Source organism: Chiloscyllium plagiosum, unplaced genomic scaffold, assembly GCF_037043375.1.
Source record: "Chiloscyllium plagiosum isolate Xiang-an unplaced genomic scaffold, Cpla_swu_hap1 HiC_scaffold_14, whole genome shotgun sequence".
Classification (NCBI taxonomy): domain Eukaryota; kingdom Metazoa; phylum Chordata; class Chondrichthyes; order Orectolobiformes; family Hemiscylliidae; genus Chiloscyllium; species Chiloscyllium plagiosum.
Window position 1 is genome coordinate 13,815,234 of NW_028270152.1, and position 26,956 is coordinate 13,842,189.

The following is a 26,956-nucleotide window of genomic DNA, read 5'->3' on the forward strand; positions in this document are numbered from 1 at the left end:
CCACCCATTGCTGCAAGTGGACACCATGTGGCCCAGCCTCCTTTCCAAGGTGATTCCCCTTTCCTGCAGGATTGGACTTGGATCTGCTTGAAATGCCATGAACCATGTTAGTGCAGGTCCCCCAAGGTTGGGGAAGGCAGCCATTCTCATCATCTTCCTTGTTGAAAAGAATGCCAGCCTGTCAAACTGTTCCAAGATGATTGCCTTGTGTTTCAGAATGATTGACAAACGTGACGGTGGAATCTCCAACCCTTTATGAAGCCTTTTGTTTCACACCATTGTGTTCCACTTGCTGTAAATGTGTTGCTGGAAAAGCGCAGCAGGTCAGGCAGCATCCAAGGAACAGGAGAATCGACGTTTCAGGCATAAGCCCTTCTTCAGGAATCCTGTTCCACTTGCTGTATCAACTTCACTTTGTTTACAATCGACAAATTGTTACCAGGTTTGGACATACTGGCAGATTTCGATATCTAACTGGTTGGCATGGCTCATATGACAAGTGTGCACAGGTAACTTGAATTTACCAGTCTGGAACTATTTTGAGTTTCTTACCCTGCTGGCAGGAATGGCTGAATAACTTACCACAACCAGAGATTTCAGGTTATCGAAATGTGTTTACACTGTGTGAATATATGCTGCTATTATAGTCGTAATGGATAGGGAGAGGCAAGGCATTTTGGGGTAGATGAGGCAGATGTAGGTACAAACGCATATGATAAAACCTGCAGGACTATATCCAAGCAGAAGTTCACAACCCACAGCTAGCACTGAAGCCATTTACTGGTGAATTTCAAGCCAAAGCTCTGTTCCTAGAATCCACGTCATTGTAAATTATTAGATAAGAGTCTGAGGAAGTGAAACTGCATATTTGAAGCTATTTTGTTCTCAGCTTATTTCCGGTGTTTGTGAAGCTGACAGCTCATTCCAAAAGAAAGGGGGTTAATAATCTGCCCCAGGAACCTCTAACAATACAGTCCTGAGGTTTCCTATGGGGGTATTGTTAGTCTGTTGTGAGGGAAATATTCACAAAAGGACTGTTCCCTACGGTATAACAGATTAGCTTTAACTCCATTACAAAGACTTAACAAAGATACAACATTTTCAGGGTGCCAACATCATGACACAAAAAATCAACAGTTTTATTAATTTTGTAGGAATTAGATGCGTTTTTGATAGATTGGGCAAGTTGGAGATTTTTGGTTTTGCAATCAGCAGATTCTTTTCTAGTCTGGCCTCATTTCGATATCCCTTTACCCCCCCCCCCCCCCCCCCCCCCCATTTCCCTGGATTATCTACCTAACTCATTCTTAAATGCGATATGCAGTTTCTGCTTCAATGACTAACTTTGATAAGCAAGTCTGAATGTGTAAAAATATTTTTCCTGTTAACATTCCTAAATCACTTCCATTAAATCTTACAGCAATACCTGAAATAACTCCACAGAGGCTGGTATTCCATCACCAAGTCACTGTTGATTTACATGTGGAAAGTCCCCTTGACACTGGTCCAGCTCCCTTAGAGCTACCTCTCAGAGTGTCAGAATGATCTAACAGTCCTGCTCATATGTCAGCCAGGGCTCACTGATTAGTCCAGGTTAATGGCCTCAATTAGGGAACTCATATTCTATGAGGTCTACTCGGCTAACCTCATTACAATCACTACATCACCCCCCAACCCACTCATGTTTGAGTCTAAGGGCATAGGCTGGTTCTTGTTTTGTACCTCCTCCTGGGGCACCAGGTCAGGTTATTCCAACTCTGCCTCTAATATGGGAGTCCATGTAATGTAAAAGATGCATGCAGTTTTTCTATCATTGTCCCAGTGTTTGACGAATGAACTTTATGCATGTTCATGCATTCTTTCCACATACTAGGCCCAGTCATTGAAGGCAGGATCGAATGATTTAAGCTTTCCAAATAGCGGCATGATGCCAGAAATGCTGATCCAAATCAAAGTCAAATATTGAGATCTAATTTCTTCAGTAGCGTATTTTTTTCTTTCATCGTTACTGAAGCAACTCCACAGAGGTCGTTATCCCACCACCAAGTCACCCTTTATTTACATGTGCATAGTACTTAAACTGGCTCTTTTAGAACCAGCACTCAGAGTGAGCAGAATCTCTGACTCTCCTGTTTTTACCTATCAGGGGCTCCCTGATTGGACTAGATTATCTGTTCCAATCAGGGAGTTCATATTCTATGAGGTGACCTCGTTACAATCACTACAATACTCATTTAACTTAACCATTTAACAACAGAAAGGAGTCTGTCCTACCCAATCACTTAAATGATTTTAAATTTTTCATTCTTTCATGGAACCCAGCAGTCACTTTTGTGGCCTCCGTTGCTAATTAACATTGAACTAAGTAGCTTGGTAGGCCATTCAGAGGGCAGTTAATGGACAACTATATTGCTGTGAGTATGGAATATCATGCAGGCCAGACCAGGAAAGGACAGCGGAAAGGACATGACTGAACTTGTTTCAAATTGCCCTTTAATTTTATTCAATTAAGTCAGCCCAAGTTTTCAAAGACTGTACCAGACAAATTCCTTGTGCAGCTCTGTAGACCCCTGGATCAGAAACCTTTCTCTACTGTAGAACCCAAAACTGCACACAATACTCCAACTGTGGTCTGAATAGAGTTTTACATGTACTATATCACGCTTAATCTCTTCTTCATTATGTGATGGCCTGAGTGCTTTGGGGAGGGAAAACCTGCATTTTATGTGGGGTAAATGGTCTCTTTTAGAACTAGATCTTTCTTAAAGAAATTTGCTTGATAAACAAAAAAATCCACCTGTTTCTGGCATTTGCCTAGGATATAAAAAATAGTAAAAGGTGGGTCAACTAGAAGTTAATTCTCAGAGTAAGTAGCTCCTTGAGTGTGGTTTATGTTTAAACAATTTGGCTTTCATTCAAAAACATGTTCTTTCAAAGCAACATTTAATTTAAACAGAATTCAATTTGAACTCTCTCTGTTGGCTTTACAGACTTCCAACTCTTTATAGTTTCGGTGACATATAGTATTTTAATCATTGTCTGTGTTCATTTTTAAAAAAAATTGTTCATACTTACTTTCCACAGAAGTCACGGTGGGTAGCCCTGTAGGTGAGCTGCAAGTCAGCACATTCCTGAAGCCAATTTTGTATCATTTCTGGATGTCTGGGATCCACCTCGAGGAAAACCTTGCTGGAGTAAAGAAGAAGCGTGCTGAGGGAAACGTGGGAACAGAAGGAGGCCATTTGTTCCCTCAAGCTTGTTTGGTCATTCAATGACTGATTGGCAACCTACCTCTATCGTTCTGACTTTATACCATTCTCCTCAAAATGGTAGATTAATAAAAATATGCCAACAGAAAGGAAGCACGACGAGGAAGCACCGTGGGCGGCACGGTGGCACAGTGGTTAGCACTGCTGCCTCACAGCGCCAGAGACCCGGGTTCAATTCCCGCCTCAGGCGACTGACTGTGTGGAGTTTGCACGTTCTCCCCATGTCAGCGTGGGTTTCCTCCGGGTGCTCTGGTTTCCTCCCACAGTCCAAAGATGTGCAGGTCAGGTGAATTGGCCATGCTAAATTGCCCGCAGTGTTAGGTAAGGGGTAAAGGTAGGGGTATGGGTGGGTTGCGCTTCGGCGGGTCGGTGTGGACTTGTTGGGCCGAAGGGCCTGTTTCCACACTGTAAGTAATCTAATTCAATCTAATCTAAAAAAAAAGAAATGAACAACTTTAATTTATATGGCACCTTGCATGACCTCAATATAGTCCAAATGATTTTAGGTAACCAATGAAATAATTTTGAAGTATAGACCCCACCGTTACGATGGAGGAAATGCTGAACAGTAAGCTCCCACAAACAGCAATGAGGTAATCATCCAACATGCTTTCTGTGATACAAAAATAAAATCTATTGCAAATACTCAGCATTCAGGTAGGGGAGCTGGTGAGAGACACATGGTGACTTTGTTCAGGAAGGCCTCCGATCCATTTGCCAATCCAGTAGCAGCACAACCACTTGTGGGCCCCTGGAATCAAAACCCTGGTGGTGGATGTCACACCTGGTGGGAGCTGCATGCCAATCAGTGGATGGCAGCTCCTGGTGCTTAGGGGCGCCACTGTGGATGCTGTGGCTCATGTTTAATCTGAAAAATGGAGAGCAGTGCGTCCTGTATACTGCAGCAGTGTGAGTGCCAGCCTAATTCTACTGTTATACAAGGAAGAGAGTCTCAACGATGAAATTGATTACCATTCTTCTGAAATTTTTGGGGGAAGGGTGCACATCACTGGAGCTTAGATCAGAGTGGTGTTGGAAAAGCACAGCAGGTCAGGCAGCATCTGAGCAGCAGGAAAATTGATGTTTCGGGCAAAAGCCCTTCCTCAGGAATAGGCCTGACCTGCTTTGCTTTTCCAGCACCACTCTGATCTAAACTCTGGTTTCCAGCATCTGCAGTCCTCACTTTTGCCTTGCACATCACTGGAGCCTACTCAGGAGAACAATTTTATTACTTCAAATTCTCTCCTGCACTCCTACATATTTCAAGGAGTTCTCTGTGACCTATGATGTCTCCAAAGTGGCCACATTATGTATAGTTCCAGAAAGAAGGAACATTTCTCAAACTGGCAGATTCTCAAGCAAAACAGGTCAAGATCACACATCTGAATGCCAAGCTAATTTTGTCTCATTTTCCTGAGCATTTCTGGGTTAACAGTTCTTGTTTTGCAGTGGTAACGTCCCTATCTCTGGAGCAGGGTCCCCGGTTCAATTCCCACCTGCTCCAGATGTGATGTCATAATAACTCTGAACAGGTTGCTTGGAAAAATGCTAGAGCACTAGTGGCTGCTGATTACCTGCCCCTCTTCCACAGCTATGTTCATGTTTGGGTGTCCTTGGAGAGGGAGCATGCAATACCCACCAATATGCTTGACGGTTTTAGAGAAAGGTGTGTTCAGTGGGGGACGCAATGCTTTATCTGCCCTTCCACTCTATTTTGATTTAGCCCCTTCTCCCTCCCCTTTTGTGGTCTATATTGCCGTTGTTGGGCATCATGTATAATTTGAGTAACAGGAAACATTGGTGATTTAAAAATAGTTAAAAATCCCATGAGTGATTTGGTGATGGAAAAGGTCTGGAGCATTTCCAGGTTCTGGTGGCATGGATGATAGTGTCCCTACCTCTGAACCAGAGAATGAGGTTAAAGTCCTACCTGCTCCAGAGGTATGTAAGAACAGATATTGTGAACATGGTGAACAATAACATAGTAGCTGCTGGCACACTTCAGGAACTCACTAAGTCATGTACACTGCAGGGGCTCTAGTGTACCATCACCTCCTAAAACCACATTCTAATTTAAGTTTATTTTGAGATCTTGCCTTCTCTTGCAGTTTCTCTTTGGGGGCTGCCACTGTTCAAATTTAGCTCAGTTTCTTTAATTCAGTTTCATGTGGTTGAATTTGGTTTCATTGTTTTAATTAATTTATTAAAAGGGTAAAAATAGAGACTGACTTGACTGCCCGCCTCTCTTTCACAGTTATATCTGCACTATGTGTCCTTGAAGAGGGAGCTCATGGTGTTGCTGGCACAATTCAGGCTCTTTACAACTTGTGCGTACCCTGCAAAATTATATTCTAATTTAAATTATTCAGATTCCTTTGAGACTTTGTTGTTAGCTACAATGCTCCTGTAATAGACTGGAACATGTCTAATTTGGTTCAATTTCAGGTTCAGTGTTTTCATTGATTTATCAAATTGAATGACTGGAGATTTGTGGGACAAAGTGGTGGTGTTTGTAGGAGGCAGACATAAGTAATGCTGCATTCTGCAACTAAACCTATTAGCAAGAAAAGGATAGGATTTGTGTCTTGTTTCATATTTCATAAGACCGACTTGGAATCCATTATAATAACATTAAGCCACAACTCGTTGCAATTTACATGTCAGGGCATGACTGGAAATCAAGGGGCAATGGTTAGATTCTCTCTTGTTGGACATGGTCAATGCTGGCATTTGTCTGACATGAATGTTACTTGCCATTCCTTCGTCCAAGCCTGGAACTTGCTGCAATTGCACATGAACGCTTTAGAATCGGAAGGACTGCAAATGGTGCTGAACATTTGCTGAGCAAATATCCTGTGATTGAAGTAGTTGAAGATGGCTTGCCTATCAAAAAGACCTGTGGAGTCCCTGCATAGATGTTTTCCTGCAAAGATGTCCTGAAGCTCTGATGATGGACCTCCAACATACACAACTATCTTTCTTTGTACCACATAGGACTCCAACAAGTGGAAGATTTTCCCCTCAAATGCTACTGATTCCAGTTTTGCTAGGGTTCCTTGATGCCACACTTGGTTAAATGCACTCTTGATGTCGAGGGCAGTCACTCTCACCTCATCTCTGGTGTTCAGGTCAATGAGAGGGAGAAAAGAAAAGCCAATACTAGAGAACCACTGACTGTATTTGGTTCGGTGGAACCATGTAAGGGCAGTTCCAAGGAGCTGGACCATAAGAAGGGAGCAAGTGGAAAAGGATAGTATCATGGTCAACAACAATGAACACTGGAAAATTTCAGAAGAATAAAGTGATGTACTGTCATCCCAGTCACTAAAGGCATAGTACATGACACTCAAATTCAAAACATCATCAACAAAGTCAGCTTGGCAGTGAAAGCATTTTCCAGCTGGTGTGCTACTGAGCCAATTACACCACAAATCTCAAGTCTGTGTGGTTTATCTGATCTGGATTTTGTGATACATTTTGCTCAGAAAAACATTGAAAGACAACATCAAATAGGGGATACAATTTTAAGAAGATTGCAACAGCAGAGCAGCCTGGGTGTAAATGTGCACAGATCATTGAAAGTGACAGGACAGGTAGACTGTGTGGCAAGTAACATTCAGTATCCTCCACATTACTCACCAAAGATTCTTACATAGCAGCTTCCAAGGAAGGAGTGCAGAAGAAGTTTACAAGAATGGTTTTAGGAATTAGGAACTTGTTATAAAGATAGATTGAAGAAGTTGGGACTGTTCTTCTTGAAGAGAAAAAGATCTGACCGAGCTTTTAAAAACCATGAATGGGCTGGGTAGAATACATAGGGAGAATCTGCACCCACTTGTTGAAGGAACAAGAACATGTGGGTATAGGCTTAAAGTGATCTGCAAAAGAAGTCATGGTGAAGTGAGGAAATTTTTTTTCACTCAGTGAGTATGGAACACAACGCCTTGAAATGTGGTGGAGGCAAAACCAACTGAGACATTCAAAGGGGCACTGGATGATTCTTTGGATAGGAATGATATGCAAGAGTGTGGGAGAGAAGCAGGGAATTGGCACTACGGAATGATGCTTGCTTGAAAGAGCCAGTGCAGGCACAATGGGCCAAATGGCCCCCTTTGTCAACTAACAATTGCATTGATTGCAGCTGGAGCGTTAGATCCACTGGCTGGAGGGAAGAAATAAAAAGAACTGTGGAAGAATCTCATGCAGATATAAATACTGGGTGAGGGATAGGATTTGCCTCAAGTGCGATGCTCTCATGGTTGAACGTCATCCACTACTATTTGGGTTCTAGGTGGCATGGGCAAGGTTCTGGAGAACTGACTTCTGGAACCTTAGGCAAGCAGGAATCAGCATTCTGAGGAGGGGTAAAGACAAAATTAAAACTTTCCCTACGTTGCTTTTCTCCCATAACAACATGCTTTCCACGAAATCTGCAATAGCAGCAGAAAAGGGCACAGTGTACTGGATCCAAACAGTGTCCTAATTTGACACACAATTCCAATACCCAAACTGACTACCTAAATGAACCGATGCTCTATTTTAAAGATTTCCTTGCATAAACATTAAGACTTTTAATTTATAATCTGTACCCAAAAATAACCTTTTCCTCGGTGATTTAAGCTGTGCAGTTCTTTTCTGCTTTCCAGCTATCACAGGTCACTGATTAGCCTACGGTGGATTGCCAGGTTGTTTTACTGGTATTAAACAACAACAGGAGAGACAAAATGCCTCCTGGCAGTAAAATGGTTTGAGCTGCTTTCAATTGTGCTGTTGAAAGAACAAGGTATGAAAGTTGTAGAATATCTTCTTTCACATAGTCAACAGAAATCTTCATCCAAGAGGCTTCAGAGTTGGTCAAGACTGTACATTAATCCTGGGGTGCTATAGATTTAGGAAGCTTGATTTATTTGTTTTAAATGGAAATATCTGTAACTTGATGGCTAATGGAACCAAAGCTCAACAAATATTCTGCTCAATTTGTGTTTTTTAAAAGTAGAAATGAAGAAGCCTGTCCAAAAACAAGCAAATACAAAAACCACGAATTGCAATAAATAATTGAAAATAAATTTTGCATCAGTAAGTATATTTGCCCTTTGTGTCCTCACCCTTCTCTTCCTAAGGTTCAAACCCTTAGAGTGAATTCTGGTTTTGACAGTTCTCTGCCCAACTGGTTATTTGCTCTACATTTCAGAAATTGCGACTGTGAGGTGCAACACATTTCAATCCATTGCTCATCCCTACAATGGATTTTAATGTTTATGAAGCAGCTAACGTAGAGGCGATGGAACCACCGATGTTCAACATGTGAAGTCGTCCCCATGGCTGGGAATTGAGGTTACACAGGGAAGAGACATCTGGAGACTACACCACAGAGTTAAATCGGTCATTAAAGGGAGAGGGCAGAAAATGTCCATAAACAAGTTTTAGCATTTGTTGCTTGGTTGCTTATACAAAAAGCAATAACCTGGTTTTAATTCTGGACTATGCAGTACGTGTTCTTCTTAAGGACTGCTATTTTCTCGGCTGCTCTAGGCCTGGATCAATGCACCTACTGGAAATGTGTTGCTGGAAAAGCGCAGCAGGTCAGGCAGCATCCAGGGAACAGGAGAATCGACGTTTCGGGCATAAGCCAGACCTCACTTTCTCCTCAATGCACGTACTGGTGACTGAAACAGCTGTAGGTCCTTTACATATCCCAGGATTCTGACTTAAACTGGTTAATACTGTATTTGACTGAATCAGGCAGTAAACTTTGGCTGTCCTTTTTAAGGCGCCCACACAATGACACCATATGGATCAGGAAAGTAACACGAAGCAATTGATAAATTTTCAATGTGCGAATCTCCAATGCGCGCATTCAAGCTCTTGGCAGGAATGAAAGGTAGGTGAAAATCCCAACACTATGCCTCACTATTTATAATGAAAGTCACAGATGGCTGTTTTCCAACCTTGTGAGTTTCTTTTAAAAAAAACTTTGAATAGTTCTCCAGTTAAAATCTTTATTGACCTGTTTATTCATAATCCTAAGTGCACCATTTGAGAATCTGCTCTCATTTCCAAACAATTAATTGATCCTCATTCCTGCAAAGTTAAAAATCACTTTTTAGGCGTGTGTGTGCATATGTGTGTGTGTGGGTGGGTGGTGGTAGGAACAAAGCAGAGAACATGGCAGGAATGATAAATTAAACTGCATTTATTTCAATGCAAGAGGCCTAACATGGAAGGCAGATCATCCAAGGAAGTTATTTGGGTGGAACTGAGAAATAAGGAAGGGATAGTTACTTATTGGGATTGTATCACAGACCCCCTAATAATCAGCGGGGAATTGGGAAACAAATTTGTAAGGAGAGTTCTGACATGTGTAAGAATAATAGGGTGGTTATGGCAGGGCATTTTAACTTTCCAAATATAGACAGGGACTGCCATAATGTTAAGGGTTTAGGTTGAGAAGAATTTGTTAAGTGTTAAGAAGAAAATGTTCTGATTCAGTATGTAAATGTTCCTACGAAAGAAGGTGCAAAACATTACCTATTCTTGGGAAATAAGGGAGGGCAGGCGACTGAGGTGTCAGTGGGGGAGCACTTTGGGGCTCTATTATTTTTAAAATAGTGATGGAACCAGATCTAAAAGTTGAAGTTCTAAACTGGAAGAAAGCCAATTTTGATGATTTTAGGCAAGAACTTTCAAAAGCTGATTGGAGGCAGATGTTTGCTGGTAAAGGGACAGCTGGAAAATGGGAAGTCTTCAAAAATGAGATAACAAGAGTCCAGAGACAGTATATTCCTGTTAGGGTGAAAAGAAAGGCTGGTAGGTGCAGGGAATGCTGGATGACTACAGAAAGTGAGGTTTAGGTTAAGAAAAAGAAAGAAGCACATGTCAGGTGTAGACAGCCGAGATCGAGTGAATCCTTAGAAGAGTATAAAGGCAACATGAGTATACTTAAGAGGGAAATCAGGAAGGCAAGAAGGGGACATGAGATAGCTTTGGCAAACAGGGTTAAGGAGAAACATTAAGGACAAAAGGGTAACTAGGGAGAGAATAGGGCCCTTCAAAGATCAGCAAGACAGCCTATGTGTATTAGGTAAAAACAATAACTGCAGATGCTGGAAACCAGATTCTGGATTAGTGGTGCTGGAAGAGCATAGCAGTTCAGGCAGCATCCGAAGAGCAGTAAAATTCACATTTCGGGCAAAAACCCTTCATCAGGAATACAGGCAGAGAGCCTGAGGGTGGAGAGATAAGTGAGAGGAGGGTGGGGGTGAGGAGAAAGTAGCATAGAGTCTATGCTACACCTCCACCCTTCAGGCTCTGTGCCTGTATGTTGTGGTTCTGTTCGCCGAGCTGGGAATTTGTGTTGCTGACGTTTCCTGTCTAGGTGACATCCTCAGTGTTAGGGAGCCTCCTGTGAAGCGCGTCTGTGATCTTTCCTCCGGCAATTGTAGTGGTTTGAATCTGCCGCTTCCGGTTGTCAGTTTCAGCTGTCTGCTGCAGTGGTCGGTATATTGGGTCCAGGTCGATGTGCTTATTGATTGAATCTGTGGATGAGTGCCATGCCTCTAGGAATTCCTGGCTGTTCTCTGTTTGGCTTGTCCTATAATAGTAGTGTTGTCCCAGTCGAACTCATGTTGCTTGTCATCTGCATGTGTGGCTACTAAGGATAGCTGGTCCAGCTATCCTTAGTAGCCACACACACAGATGAGTACATGTTGGTGCATAAGACAAGCTTCCTGTCGGAATTTCATTCTGTGAGGGTCAGCAGTTGGGAGAAGGGGAGATCCTACAATACAAAACCAAAAGTGGAGAACACTGATAAGAATTTATTGCAGGATAAAAAAGAAGCTCAAGAGGGTAGACAGGTGGTGAAAGGCCTCAGGTGTTTTCACTGTAATGGAGTGGGCGCAGAAAATTATGTGCCAGTGGTTTCAGAAAGGCACTGGGAACAGGTGTTTTCACCGCCAGAGAGTAGGACACGTAAAGACACAGTGCTGGTCGTTAAACAAAGGCACTGTGGGAAAAGATGTGGAAAAAGAAGCTAAGTCAGTGGCATTAGTGAAGGTAATAGAGGAGACCCCAAGAAGAGCGGCAGGGGCTGGGTACAGAGTAAGTACCTGATCTTTACAAAGTATTTGTCTCTGTGGGTAAAGTTTACTCAGAAATAACAGGGGGAGAAGGACAAGAAGTTATAATTTTGAGAGATACAGGATCTAACCAGTCTTTGATAGTAAGCGATGAATGAATGTGCACTCTTTCGGATCTGTTACCCAAGAGTGTGGTAATTTGTGGGTCAGATGGACAGAAATTTAGTGTTTGCCTATGTAAAATCAGGTTGGAGTGCCAACTCAAGACTGGGGAAGTTACAGTGGGACTGATTGACAGAGTGTCAGTTCCAGGAATTCAGTTTGTTCTTGGGAATGATTTAGCAGGATCCAAGGTGGGAGTGACACCCCTTGTTGTGGAGAAGCCCAGGGAAGACAAAGAAACTGAGGAGTTAAAACAGAAATATCCTGGTGTTTTCCAAATCTGTGTGGTAACCAGATCCCACTATCATAAGTCACTGCATAAAGCCAAAAGTAAAGAGAAAGATGAAGGAGATGAGGTTCGGTTAGCAGATACCCTGTTTGATATATTGGTACAGAATAACCCTGAACAGGCAGAGGGTCAGACAGAAGTGTTTAGTCCGAAAGACTAAGGGACTTGCAACAGCAAGGCAAGATGATAAAAGGTATATATGTGGATGTGTACTCTGAAAAGAGAATATTCCGGAGGGTTATTATCTGAAAGACAGAATCCTGAAGTGGAAACGGAGACCATGGTAGGTTAATGCAGAGGAGAAATGGACCGATGTGCACCAGATTGTGTTGCCAGTAGCATGCAGTCAGGAAGTGTTACAGGTAGCACATGAACCACCTGTAGGAGGTCACTGAGCCGTACAAAAGACTCATGCTAAGATACAAAAACATTGTTATTGACCTAGAATGCACAAGGATGTGGTTAACTTTTGTCGTAAATGCCACACATGCCAAATGGTAGGTAAGCCACAGGCAGTAATAAAACCAGCACCCTTGTTGCCAATTCCCGCATTTGAAGAACCTTTCACACAGGTTACAATTTACTATGTAGGTCCCCTTCCGTGAACTAAAAGTGGGAACCGGTACTTGTTAACCATAATGGATGCATCTACTAGATCTCCAGAGGCAATTCTATTACGGAGTATCAAGGCAAAAATGAGTAGTAGAGGAGTTAGTAGCTTTCTTCACATGGTACGGTCTACCAAGACAGATTCAGTCGGACCAAGGGTCAAATTTGACTGCTAGGCTGCTTGAAGAGGTTATGGATAGCTTCGGTACACAGCACTTTAAATCCAGTGCATATCATCCTGAATCCCAGGGAGCTTTAGAAAGGAGGCATCAGACCTTGAAGACCAAGTTGAGAGCGTACTGTCAGGATTACCCGAATGATTGAGATAAAAGTATCCCATTCATATTATTTACTATTAGAGATGACCCAAATGAATCTACTCAGTTCACTTCCTTTGAGTTAATATTTGGGCATGAAGTGAGAGGTCCTTTGAAATTAATTAAAGAAAAATTGACAGGACCAAAGTTGGAGATCTCACACTTAGATTATGTATCGTAGGTGAGGGAGAGATTAAATTGAGTAGGTGAGTTAGATAAACAAAACCTAAAGAGGGCCCAGTGTAGAATGAAGCATGTGGCAGATAAAAGCTCTGAGACTCTGACGTTTTCCCAAGAGGATGATGTGTTAGTACTGTTACCAGTGATAGGAGATCCCTTCAGAGCCAGGTTTAGTGGTCCCTATCAAATTGAGAAAAAGTTCAGTCAGGTGAACTATCTAGTAAAGATGCCAGACAGAAAAAAATAGGTATCGGGTATGTCACATGAACATCTTGAAACCGTATTATACTAGAGAGAATGAACTGGAGAAACAGGTGTTAGTTACTGCAGACCGCGGAATCAAATCCAGATGATGTGGATTTTGATGTGCCTCAAAATAGATTTAAAAAATGAAGAAGTCCTTGAGGAGTGGGATAGATTACTAGGCTATAGGCTATCCGTTTCAGGAGTGTAGAAAGTAGTTGAAAGATTTGTTACTGCAGTATAAGGACAGATGTAAGCATAAGATGGAGAGAACTAATGCTATTGTACATGAAGTAGAGGTAGGGAATACTGCTCCGATAAAACAACACTCCTATCGGCTTAATCCTTTCAAAGCCAGACAGGTTCAGATGGAGGTGGAGGCCATGCTCGATGAGGACACCATTGAACCAAGCCAGAGTGAGTGGAGTTCGGCGATCGTCTTAGTTCCCAAACCAGACAGGACCCAACGATTCTCCGTGGATTATTGGAAGGTCAACGCTGTTACAAAATCAGACTCATATCCAATTCCTAGATGGGAGGACTGTATCGAGAAAGTTGGACATACCAGTTACATCACCATGTTGGACTTAATGCGTGGTTACTGGCAGGTACCTCTATCAGAGATGGTGAAAGAAATTTCTGCATTTGTAACCCAAATGGGCTATATCAGTTTAAAGTGATGCCCTTTGAAATGAAGAACACACCTGCCACATTGCAAAGACTCATGAGCAGAGTTGTGGCTGGGTTAACAAATTGTGCAGTCTCTTTGGATGATGTCATGATCTTTAGTGAGTCCTGGAAATATCACATAGTACAGTTGGCAGTGCTCTTTGAACAACAATGAGAAGCAAAACTGGCGATAAACTTAAATAAAACTGAATTTGCAAAAGCAGAGGTGACGTTCCTGGGACATAACATCGGTCATGGAAGGTTGACCCCAAAGAAAGCAAAGATAAGGCAATCAAGGAATTTCCACGACAACCTCGAAGTAAGAGGTGCTTGAATTCTTGGGACTCAGCGGATTCTATTGGACATTTGTTCCAAACTTCAGCAGTGTAGTGGCACCATTAGCCGATTTTCTGAAGAAGAACACAAAATTTCGGTGAACAGAACCATGCCACGAGGCATTCGACCATTTGGAAGTCATAATAACTACCAAACCAGTTTTAGCTCCACCAAACTTTTCAAAACCTTTTAAAGTTGCCATTGGTACTAGTGACATAGGAGTTGGAGCTGTACTCCTCCAGGGAGATGAGGATGGGATTGAAATGCCATTGGTTACTTTTTAAAGAAGATCAACATCCATTGAAGGAAATACTCCACCATCGATAAAGAACTATTGAGTTTAACACTGGCCTTCCAATATTTTAATGTGTATGCCATGAACACCGTGTCGGAGATGGTTATGTACTTGGATCACAACCTGCTTACATTCTTAGAACACTTTAAAAGCAAGAAAATGACACTATTTCATTGGAGTCTCACATTACAGACCTCCCAAGATTACTATAAACACATTATGTAGCAGAGATGAATGCCATAGTGATGCCAACTTGCTGAAAGAGCTATATGTTAATCCCACTACCATGATTTTTTCCAGTAAACCTGCACGTTTCTTTATCAGATATTTATCCAATTCCACTTTGCAAATTATATTTGAATCTTCTTTCATTTTTTTTTCTGGCAGCATATTTCAGTTCATAATAACTTTCTGTGTGAACAGAAATCTCATCTGGCCTCTGGTTCTTTGCCAGCTATCTTTGATCTGCTTACTGACTCTCCTGTCAGTGAAATGGTTTCTCCTTGTCGACTCCTTTGAAACCCCACATAATGCTGTGCACTTTGATTAAACGTCACTTTTACCTTCCCACAGAAAGATATATCACAAAGGGGGACCATTCAGTCCATCATGCCTATACCAGATCTTTGAAAGACCTGAAAATATAAACATGGAACAAGACGAAGCCATTTAGCCCTTCAAGCTGCTCTGTGATTCTTTACGAAACAATTAGTCCCACTCTCCAGCTCTTCCCCTTAGCCCCACCAAAATTCCCTCTTCAAATATTTAACTTACTTGAGGAGGTGGAGGCATCATTATGTTGTCACTGGATGAGTAATCCAAAGGTTAAGGCTAATGCTAGGGAGACATTAGTTCAAATTCCAACAAGACAGTCGGTGAAATCTGAATTTAATTCATAAAAATATGGAACTCAAAGCTAGTCTAATGCTAACTGTCAAAAAACCCATCTGGTTCACCATTTGCACCTGGTTTGGTCTACAGGTGACTCCAGATCCACAGCAATGTGAGTAATTTAAATGCCATGTAAAATAACCACGCAAGCTATTCAGTTAGATGTAACTACAACAAAATCTGATAAAAAGAATGAAACCAGAAGGACCACTTGACATTGACTAAAGAATCGACAATGGCACACATCAGCCTGTTGACCCTGCAAAGTCCTCTGACTGGGAGCTTGTGTCAAAATTAGTAGAGCTGTCTCCCTCAGACCAGATAAGCTTCAACCTGACATTGTCTGTAAAGTTCGACTTCATGGAGATGACTTGATCCCAGACCTCACATCAACAATCCGATTGGGACAAGACAAACTCATCCATAGTTGGTGGGAAAGCGGCATACTGTCAGGAGGTAACTGCCCTAGGAGGGCTCAATGTTTATTCTGGATCTCATGAAATTTTCTGCCACTGGGTCAAGCAAGGGTAAGTAATCCTCTTGCTGATGACCATGAACCATACCCCCTCAGCTGATGAATCAATTCCCCTCATCAAGTTGTGAATGGTGGTGGACAACTGAACTCACTGAAGGAGGAGGTAACATAAATATGCCCCATCTTAAATAATGGGAGAGTCATAGAGAGATATACAGCATGGAAATAGACCCTTTGGTCCAACTCATCCATGCCAACCAGATATCCCAATCTAGCCCAACCTGCCAGCATTTGGCCCATCTCCCTCCAAACCCTTCCTATTCACATACCCATCCAGATGTCTTTTAAATGTTGTAATTGTACCAGCCTCCTCCACTTCCTCTGGCAACTCATTCCATACACGTACCACCCTTTGCGTGAAAAAGTTTCCCCTTAGGTCCTTTTTATATCTTTCCCCTCTCACCCTAAACCTATGCCTTCTAGTTCTGGACTCCTCCACCCCAGGGAAAAGACCTTGCCTGTTTACCCTATCCGAGCCCCTCATGATTTTATAAACCTCTATAAGATCACCCCTCAGCCTCCAACAGTCCAGGAAAAATAGTCCCAGCCTGTTTAGCCTCTCCCTATTGCTCAAACCCTCCAACCCTGGCAACATCCTTGTAAATCTTTTCTGAACCCTTTCAAGTTTCACAACATCGGATTATTCAATTTCCTAGGTTATCCCTTCAAAGTTTGCTATGATGGAGATTCTGCAGGGACTGCGTCTCAATGTGTAACTCTCATCCATGCTGGAATAATAATTGTCCATGTACCAGCAATATAGGTAGAAACAGGAAAGAAGTTCTTCTGAGGGAACATGAGCAGCTAGGGGCAAAGTTAAACAGCAGAACCCAAATGGTAATAATCTCTAGATTACTAGCTGAGCCACGAGCAAATTGGTACAAGGTCAACAAGGTTAAAGAGATCAATGCATGGCTCAAAGATTGGTGTGGGAGAAATAGACCTGAATTCCTGGAAATTGGCACCAGTACAGGGGAAGGAGAGAGCTGTCCTGATTGCACTGGCCTCACCTGAACCATGCTGGGACAGAGTCCTGGCCAACCACATAACTAGAGTTAGGGTTTGAACTAAATGGGAGATCAGTTCATGGAAAATTATGGAAAATGGGAGGGCTCAGGAAACGTTATTTAAAGTTTCCAGAACAAGTAATGGGACAGAGAGTATGGGAAGGGTCCGGAATCTAACTTCAGGCCCAGCAGATAAGGGGACAACTTCTCAAAGGGAAGGGGTCAACACTGGACTGAGAGTGTTGTACATAAATGCATGCAGCGTATGATACAAAGTACATGAAGCGCAGATTGAAATTGGCGGGTACGATACTGTGTGTGTCATAGAGACATGGCTGCAAGGGGATCATGGCTAGGGACTAAATACTAAACATCCTAGCAAAAGAACAGGTTGATGGGCAGAGGGGGTGGAGCTACCTTATCGGTTAAAAATGAAATGAAATCAATAGCAAGAAGGGATATAGAGTTCGAAGGCGTAGAATCTCTGTGGGTAGAGTTGAGGAACCGCAAAAGAAAGAATAGATCACAATGGGAGTTGTATACAGGTCTCCAAGCAGTAGTCAGGATGTGGGGAAGGAAAATAAATCAGGAGAGAGAAAAGACATGTAAGAAAGGCACAACTGCAATAGTCATGGGGGACTTCAATATGCAGGTGGACTGGGGAAGAATCAGATTGGTAAGTGAATCTTGAGAAAAGGAATTCATGGAATGTCTATGATTGTGAGCAGATTGTGGCAGGGCCCATTAGGGAACAGGAAATTCTGGATTTGGTGATGTGTAATGAGACAGACTGGATTAAGGAGCTGACGGTGAAGGAACCCCAAGGGGGCAGTGACCATTATATAATAGAATTCACCCTGCAGTTTAAGAGGGAGAAGCTGGAATCAGATCTAACGGTATTACAATCGTGTAAAGGTAACTACAAAGACATGAGGGAGGAGCTGGCCAGAATTGATTGTAAGGGAAACCTAGCAGGGAAGACAAGGGAGCAGTAATGGCAGGCGTTTCTGGGGTAATTCAGGACACACAACAGAAATCCATCCCATAGAAGGAGAAACATACTAAGGGGAGGATAAGTCAACCATGGCTGACAGGGGAAGTCAGGAACAGCTTAAAAGCAAAGGAGCAAGCATACAATTTGGTGAAGATTACTGGGAAGCCAAAGGTTTAGGAAGCCTTTGAAAACCAGCAGAGGACAAGTTAAAAAGCAATAGAGGGGGAGGATATGAAATATGAGAGTAAGCTAGCAATAATATAAAAGAAGATTGCAAGTTTTTGTTAGATACATAAAATGCAGGAGAGAGACAAGAATGGACATTGAAAAATGAGGCTGGAGAATGGGGAACAAAGAAATGGCAGAGGAACTCAACAGATACTTTGTGTCAATTCTCACAGTGGAAGACACCAGCAGCATACCAGAACTTCAAGAGAGTCAGAGGGCAGAGGTGAGAGCAGTCACTGAGGAGAAGATGCTGGGGAAGCTGAAAGGTCTGAAGGTGGATAAATCACCTGGGCCGGATGGACTACACCCCAGAGTTCTGAAGGAGATAGCTGAGGAAATTGTAGTGGCATTGGTGGTGATCTTTCAGGAGTCACTGGAATCAAAGAGGGTCCCAGAGGACTGGGAAATGGCTGATGTAACACCCCTGTTTAAGAAGGGAAGGAGGCAGAAGACAGGAAACTATGGAGTCAGAGAGTCAAAAGACATGGATCCAGACCTTTTGGTGCAACTCATCCACACTGACCAGACATCCCAATCTGACCTATGGCTGGAAATGATAATATATCATTTCACAGGTCAGCGCAACATCGAGGTCTAAAGGACCTGTACTGCACTGTAATGTTCTATATTCTATTCATGCATTTCAGCTCCAGCAGTGGACAAGTCGATGAATTTACTCAGGATCTGGCAAGGTGGAATGAGCTTTGTACAGAGTGCAGGCACCAGCATCCCCCAGCTGCTCCAGATATCTGCAAAAGCCAACACTTAGAAGTTTAAAGTGAGGAGCCCTGTTGCCTGAACCATGAGATATTTCTTTGCTCTGCTGATAGGTTTTTGACTCCTGAAGAGCACAGAAATTCTGGGATAGATCCCTATCTGTGCTGTGCTCACTAATCTCAATCTGGGCAGTGGTACACTAAACCTCAGGACCACATACGTTGGAAACGGGAATGTGATCACTGTTCAGGATCAACAGAAATGATATACTACAGCTAAAACAAGGTTGGAAGAGTTAAGTTACACAAACCAAGAGCTCTGTATAAAAGACAAAACTGATGGATTTGTAAACATCTTCAGCTAGGAGTTTAGTGAACCTCCTCCTGAGGTTCCCAGCATTACAGACGTGAGTTTTGAACCAATACAATTCACTTCTTGAGATATCAAAAACTGGCTGAAGGCCGGATACCAAAGATTATGGGCCCTGACAAAATTCTGGAAAAAATACTAAAGTCTTCTGCTCCGGATCTAGTTGCTTCCATAATCACAAACCCCTCCCCACTATCAAGCCAAGTTGCTCCTATACAGTTAGAATGATTGCATATTCCTTGCCATGTGGAAAATTGCCCTGCTATGTTATACACACAGACAGCTAGAAAAATCCAACCTGGCCAATTCCCACCATATCAGTCTATTTTCAATCATCAGCAAAGTGACGGAAGCTATTGTGGACATTTTATTGGATTTTCTTGTGATAGGCTGAGTACATTGGACCCATATTCACTGGAGTTTAGAAGAATGAAACACAGTCTGACTGTAGGACCAGAGGCAAAAGTCAGAGTAATAGGGTCACCCAGTTAGGACAAACATGAGGTGGAATTCCTTCTCTCTGAGGATAGTGAATCTGTGGAATTCTTTATGGTGGAGGGCTATCAAGGTTGGGTCATTGAGTATATTCAAGGCTGAATCAGGCAACTGTTTAATCAGTAAGGGAATCAAAGATTGTGGGAAAAGGCAGGAAAGTGAGGTTGAGTATTATCAAATCAACCATGATCTCATTGAGTAGCATGGCAGACTCAACAGGCCAAATGACCTGCTTCAGCTCCTATGACTTATGGACAGTGCTATAAAGCAACACTTACTCAACAATAACCTGTTCACTGGCGCTGTTAATGTTCTGCCAGGTCCATTCAACTCATGTTCTCATTGAAGCCTTGGTCCAAACATAGATAAAACAGTGGACTGAGGGTGACTGCCCTTGACATCAAGGCAGCAATTGACTTAATATAGCATTAAGGAGCACTATATATAAAAGGTCTCCTAAATTAAGGAAGGATGTAACTGGATTGAAGCTGGACAGAGAATGTGTACTGGACTAATATATAGAATGGGCAGTTTGTCTTATGAGGTAAAGCTAAGGTAGAATATGGAGAGGCTTGGCTTGTATCTGCTGGACTTAGAACTGATTTGATTGAAAATATGAGATCCCAAGGGATCTTGACAGGTGGAAAAGCTGATCATCTTGTGTGAAAATCCAGAATGGATCACTATTTAAAAATAAGATATTGTTCATTGAAGACAGAATTGTTGAGAATTATTTTAGCACACTTGGTCATGAATTATTCGCACTCTCTTCCACAAAAGGTGGTGGAAATAGAATCTTTAAATATTTTTAAGACATAGGTACATTGATTCTTGTGAAACAAAGGAATGAAAGGCTCTTGGATGTAGGCAGGAATGTGGAGTAATCAGATCAGCTGTCATCTTACTGAAAGGTGGAACAAACTCAAGTGGCCTCCTCTGTTCACATGAACAGTGTTGTCATGGAAAATAAAACTTATACATTAAGATCATTGGCACAAGTGGTCAGTTCTTCATGCAGCTTTCAAATCTAAAACACCAGCCTAAATGGAATTCTTTTGATAGGTCAAGGGTGTAAATTTTTAGTGAGTAAATTAAATACGGCTGTATAACCTAGTTACTATATTTCCCGGATTTTTAATTTCCTATGGAGCCTAAAATCTGGAAAAAGACTAAGGACTGCCAACAGGGCCAAGTCAGTGACTTCAAATTTCAATTATCGAGATTTAACTGACTGAACTTTTTAGTGCTGAATGTTCTGAACAAAGATACCATAGTGAGTTGAAAGAAAAACATTTTTAACACACTAAGTTGCAACTGGGAAGGGAATGCCTGTGAAGGTGTTGTAAACAGATTTAATGATACCCATTGCAAGGCTACAGGGTGGAGTGGGGAGACTATGATGTTCTTTCCAAGACCTGACATGTAATATGGGCTGAATAGCTTCCTTTTGTGCTACATAATTCAACATATAGGTTGGGGTTGATCCATTGCTCCCAAAAGTGAATCACGATGCTGTTAAAATACATGGAATGATGGCAGTTATTGCAAGGTATATGGAAGATAAAAGTTGGTAAGTTTCATGACAGCTGACCAGGGCATTACCAAGAGTGGTATGTATAGTTTGGCCTACTTCCTTAAGAAATTGCACTGGATGTAGTTCTAAGATGGCTCACTTTATTTAGATTAGATTAAATTACCTACAGTGTGGAAACAGGCCCTTCGGCCCAACCAGTCCACACTGACCCTCCGAAGAGTAACCCACCCAGACCCACTTCCCTCTGACTAACACATCTATCATCATGGGTAATTTAACATGGCCAGTTCACCTAACCTGCACATCTTTAAACTGTGGGAGGAAACCAGAGCACCCGGAGGAAACCCACAGATTGACTGATGTCTGAGATGAATGGGTCTTCTCATCAGGAGAGGTAGAGCAATTTGGGCCTTGAAATTTATAAGGATGAGAGGTGATCGCATTGGAGATTCTGATGATGACTTACCAGAGTGCATGCTGAATGTTTCCCATCATAGAGAATTAGGGGGCACAGCTTAAAACTAAGACATCTCACATTTAAGATGGAGATGAGGAGGACTTTCTTTTCTCAGAAGGATCATTACTGTTTGGAATTATTTTTCTCGGAGAGGAAACTGACAGATATTTGGCCGAGAACTGCTCAAGGGCTGTAGGGCTCAAGGAAGAACACACATAGGAACTCACCAATAAATTTCTTATGATAAATCCGCTGTTGAACGGCAGTCTTTGAAATACCATGGTGAGACTGATTTGATTTATATTTCTATATTGGTTGAGTTAAGGAGGGAAGGGCTAGAGAGGTTTGTTAATGTGTGCATTTTTAATGAGGGTTTGGAGTAAAGCTTGAGGTGGAGAATGTAGTCTTCAGTTTTAGAAACAAAGATAGGAGAAAAAATACCATTGTTGCCGAGTGACTGGAATCCAGATTTACAGAAAGACACAGCCATATAACTTGTCAGTTCAGTCAGAGTGAAAAGACACTGCTAGTTTTACAGTTTCCAAAAATTCAAGGTTGTGGAAAAAGTTCTGAGTGAGGAGAAAACTCCAGAAACAGTAAATTGCTAAACAGTGAAGGGTGTGGAAAACACAAATGCCTGCTCTGAAAGGATTAGGAGCCAGTACAAAAACAACTCCAGAAAACAATTCCAGCTGTACGAAGTGCACTCGGAATTTTAAAGTGGAGACAGGATTGGAAATTGAGGTCTCTTGAAAACTTATTTTTTCTAATATTTCCAGTGTAGCATGAGGCCTCATATAATGGTTACAATAACAATTACTTCCTTTCGCAAACATAAATAGTTTATAATAAGTAAGAATAATAGAAAGGTGTCAATAAAGAGAGCTAAGGCCACGTTGTTCCATAGCTGACGTCAAAGACTTATCTGGTACATATATCCCATGTAGCGTTTAGGAAAATAAACACTTTGTTCCCAAAAAAAAAAGAAAACTAACCTTTCAATGAAGGTGGACAAAAGGACAACAGTGACTGGGATGTCATAAGTAATTGTCCTGTCACAGGTAGTACATTTGTTTTGTCAAACTAAGCTATTGCATCTAAATTGTTGCTTCTTAACAAACTTAATAAACTATCTGAAAACTTCTTTCCTATAGGCTGACTGTCTACATTAGGTAACTGTGGTCCCAAAGCACCAAAATCCAACAAGGGTTCAGTAAACTTCACAGAAGTCGAATATTGTAAGGTTATTATTTAGGCAAAAGGGTTAAATCTTTATTTCTGATGATTTGTAAAAAGACTGTTTTAGATAGTTTTTGCATGTAGTGAAGTAGTTTGCATTTTTTCCCCTTTTGATTGTAATAAACTTTAATGCTCTTTTACTAAATAAAAACTGAAAGAACTGTAGAAGTTGTAAATCAGAGACAAAAATAGAAATAGCTGCAAAAGATTAGTAGGTCTGGCAACATCTGTGGACAGAAGTCAAGTGTTAGCACTTATCAATTTAATTAATAAAATTGGTGTTGCAAGTAAAAGCTGTTCAAGGCAGCTCAAGCATGTGTCATGCTACAAACTATCCCTCAACATCGAATCTATGAAATGTCGAGATTCTGTTTTGGTTGGAATACCTTTTTCTGTAGAATTAGCAAGTCAGATGATTTTGATAAAAAAGCAGAGATAGTAAAAATCTGAAAATACCTTGCAGCCAAATAAATTCTTTTTATAATGAGTTAGGAGCCTGGTAGCTACTTTTCTCAGCAATTCTATTTTAACTTGGATGACTTAATCAATTGAGGAACAAAGTTCTCTCTATCCATGTTACTTCACAACAGTTGCCATTTTTTATTATTAGACAATGGGTGGAAGAGGGTAAGAAAAGTATAAAGTCCAAGTTCAAAAACTCAAATCAAAGCTAAAAGCATAAAACTTATTGACTTTTCATTTTTATTTGTTTCTTTTTAAGAAGATTTCTTCTCCTTATCGACCCTGGATCTTGCTACAGCATTGATTATCTCTAGCTGAGCTAGTGGCTGGCCCAAGTGCAGGTTTCAGGAAATGCACCTTCAGAAAGGTTCCAGATCTGAAGCTTCTATCACCAACTGCACAAAAGCATGGGCTCCTGTTGGAAAATCTCAAGCTAGTTGCACAGTCAATTTTGGACATGTGGTGGTGTCTTTGCTTATAAAACAGAGTCACACTATTCTGTGGCACCCCTTAAATCATCATTTGAAATACAAAATATTCACAAGTTTATCTTGGGACAGCTTTAAGCATGTCTGTGTGAGCAGAATTTCATATCAATCCCATCTTTTTTCTTCTATAGTCACTCTGGGATGTGGGTGTTGCTTACTAGACCAACATTTATTGCCCTTTCCTAGTTGCCCTTGAGAAGGTGGTGGGAGTTGCCTTCTTGAAGCGACGCAGCCCATGTGGAAATTGAAATGACTCCACAGAGGCAAGTATCCCATCACCAAGTCACCCATCATTGACTCCTGGAGAGTCCTTGATGCTGATTCAGCTCTCAGAATGAACAGAACCTTGGATACTCCTGTTTATGTCTATGAGCCACAGCTCCCTGATTGGACCAGATTAACAGCCATAATCAGGGAACTCATACTTATGAGATCCACCTGATTGACCTTGTTACAATCACTATATCCCTCCCCCTCTGAATCTGAGGATATGGGGCAATTTTTTTTTGTAGGTCCTCCTGGGTCATTTCAGCACCAGTTCAGGTTCCCCCAATTCCACCTCTGATATGGGTGATGTGTAACGCACAATAATTCTCCTCTTGCACCCGGATTGTTTTGGAAGATATTCATTCTCTTCTTCAGGCAGTGAGGCAGCAACATCTGCCGTGTCTGTCTCACATTGTGAGGTATTTTCAATGTTTGATGGAGAAATAGAATCCAAGGGTTCCAGAACAGTTGGAAAGGCCGTTGAGAGACTGGGCATGTTTTGCTCCTGCACTGTTTGTGAGTTTGCAGCTTTTATATGGTCAACGTGCTTGTTCAGTTCCATCACATCAACCTGAACTTTATATGTAATTGAAATTGACCTTGTGTTGACCAAGCCCCTTAGCCAGGCTGGGCCATTCCCATGGTTCCTACACCAAATTTTTTTCTCCGAAATAAACTGCCTCTCTCGCTTAGCGATTCTTGTGTCCAGCATTGGCATTCCTGATGCTGTTTCACCCTTCCCCTAGGTCTGGGAAGATCAGACTTAATCTAGTGCAGAGTCTTCTCCCCATTAGCGACTCTGCTGGTGCTATCAATGTAGTTGCATGAGGGCTGGTCCTGTAAACAAACAGGAACCGGGACAGTTTGGTATCTAGTGCAGCCGTAGGCTGTTTCTTTAAGCTTGCCTTCGAAGTTTGGACTGCTCTTCCTGTCAGATGATTGGATGATATGGAGCTGTCCTTATATGCTGAATGCCATTCGACTCTCAGAAATACTCAAGCTTTGTGCAGGTAAACACTGATCCATCATCTGTAACCAACACTTCCGCGAGTCTGTGTACTGTAAAAGACGCGTGCAGATTTTCTGTCGTCATCCCTGAGTTTGACAAATGAACTCCAGCCACTTTGAGAGGGCATCCACAATGATGAAAAGCATCGAGTCCTTGAAAGGACCTGCATAGCTGACATGTAACTGAGTCCAGGGTTTCCCAGCCATTCCCAAGAATGTGGGGGAGCTGCTGGCATTAGTTTTTGTCCTTGTTGGCACTCTGGGCACTGCCCCACCAACAGGGCTATGTCTGCATCCAATCCTGGCCTACCAATATGTTCTCACCAATATCTTCATTTTGAAGAGCCCTGGATGATGCTGGTGGAGTTCAGCCAGTATTTGGCTTCAACTTTTGCTCGGGACAATCACTCTTGCTCCCCATAATAAAGTCGTCCTCTATTGTGATCTTGTCTCTTTGGATCCAAATATGTTTCAAATCTTGGTCATGATGGCCCTTTGGTTTCAGAAGTCCTATTGGGTTTCAGCTAACAGGCGCTTTTGCATGGTTACACTATTAATTCCACATAGCAGATGGTCTCTCAGCATCTCAATAACAGTTAAACTAAAGTCACATGCCTCTGCTAGTCATTTTAGCCTAGTCAGAAATTCTGATATGGTTCTTGAATTGCTGAGTAAAACTAATAGCATTTCAGAATTGGACCAGATTAACAGCTCCAATCTGGGAACTCATATTCTATGGGGTCCACCTGGCTGACCTCGCGACAATCACTATTGGACCACAGTTTCCTATCTGGCAGGGTACTAGTTTTAAAAATGGTTTTAAGATATTCCCTGGTACTGGCTTTTTAAACAAAGTGTTGGTTCCCTGTCTTACATGATGTCAAATTTTGTTTGCTATTGTGCTTGTAAAATGTCACATATTGTTTTCTACATTAAAGATATTATATAAAGGCAATTTGCTGCTGTTCACTTTCCTCTTTGCTACTTTTGTGAAATTTTATCTCCTTCATTGGAAATGATGCTTTTTGTGTCCAGGTTTACTGAGCAACAATTCAACTGAAAGATTAATGACAATAAAGCTTTCGAGCAATTTTCTTTAGCAAGTTGCATCTACCAGAGGCAACTGGAACAGGATCAACAACGTCAGACCCAAGAAAAATATAATTGCTGCTATTTCAGGAATATATTCTCATTTCCCTGCACAACCAGCATGTCAAAAATCAGCACATTCTGTAACTATCAGATGTTTATTTTTAAAAAATGTTTAACGACCATTGAGTACTTAGACTTCCTAGTAAATATCAAGCTATTAAAAATTATTGTTCTTGTAAAATAAAATGATGATCCCCAGTTGGCAACAGTTGGTAGTGCGCTTTATTTACTTAAATGAAGTGCTAAACTTTTCACCTTCCTTTACTTGTGCTGTGTAATATGTACTGCAAATACATGAAGTAAATAGAGAGATATCAGTGAAAGAAAACAATGGTTTTCATGTCTGCTGATTTCCAACAATACTGTTGAAGCAGATTCTACACTGGACTTTGGGAATCAGGGGGAGGGTAGGCAGGAGCAGAGAGACAGGGAGTTGAATACAAAGAAAAGCAAGGCTTGTCAATAGCTTCTCCCATTCTGAAATCACACATGACCCAAAATGAAGTCATTGCATTAACTGTTGTATTTTCTTGAATTAGTGCACACTTACTAATCTCTTAAAAGGGAAATACAATCCTAGGAGAGAGTGCAAGATCTCCAAAATACTGATCTTTTAGATTTCACTCTGTCCCTCGACCTAAAATCAAAGCACCAAAATTCCTGCTT

At 41.6% G+C, this 26,956-nt stretch overlaps 1 protein-coding gene across 2 annotated transcripts in view; it reads right to left on the reverse strand.

Moving 5' to 3' along the window:
- hemk1 (HemK methyltransferase family member 1) overlaps positions 1–26,956 on the reverse strand; it is a 126,794-nt gene that overhangs the window by 5,534 nt on the left and 94,304 nt on the right. For both annotated transcript variants that reach the window (XM_087994083.1, XM_087994082.1), the window contains one exon: positions 3,076–3,189. In XM_087994083.1, coding sequence (XP_087850209.1) covers positions 3,076–3,189 — 114 coding nt within the window. The remainder of the gene's footprint in view (positions 1–3,075; positions 3,190–26,956) is intronic.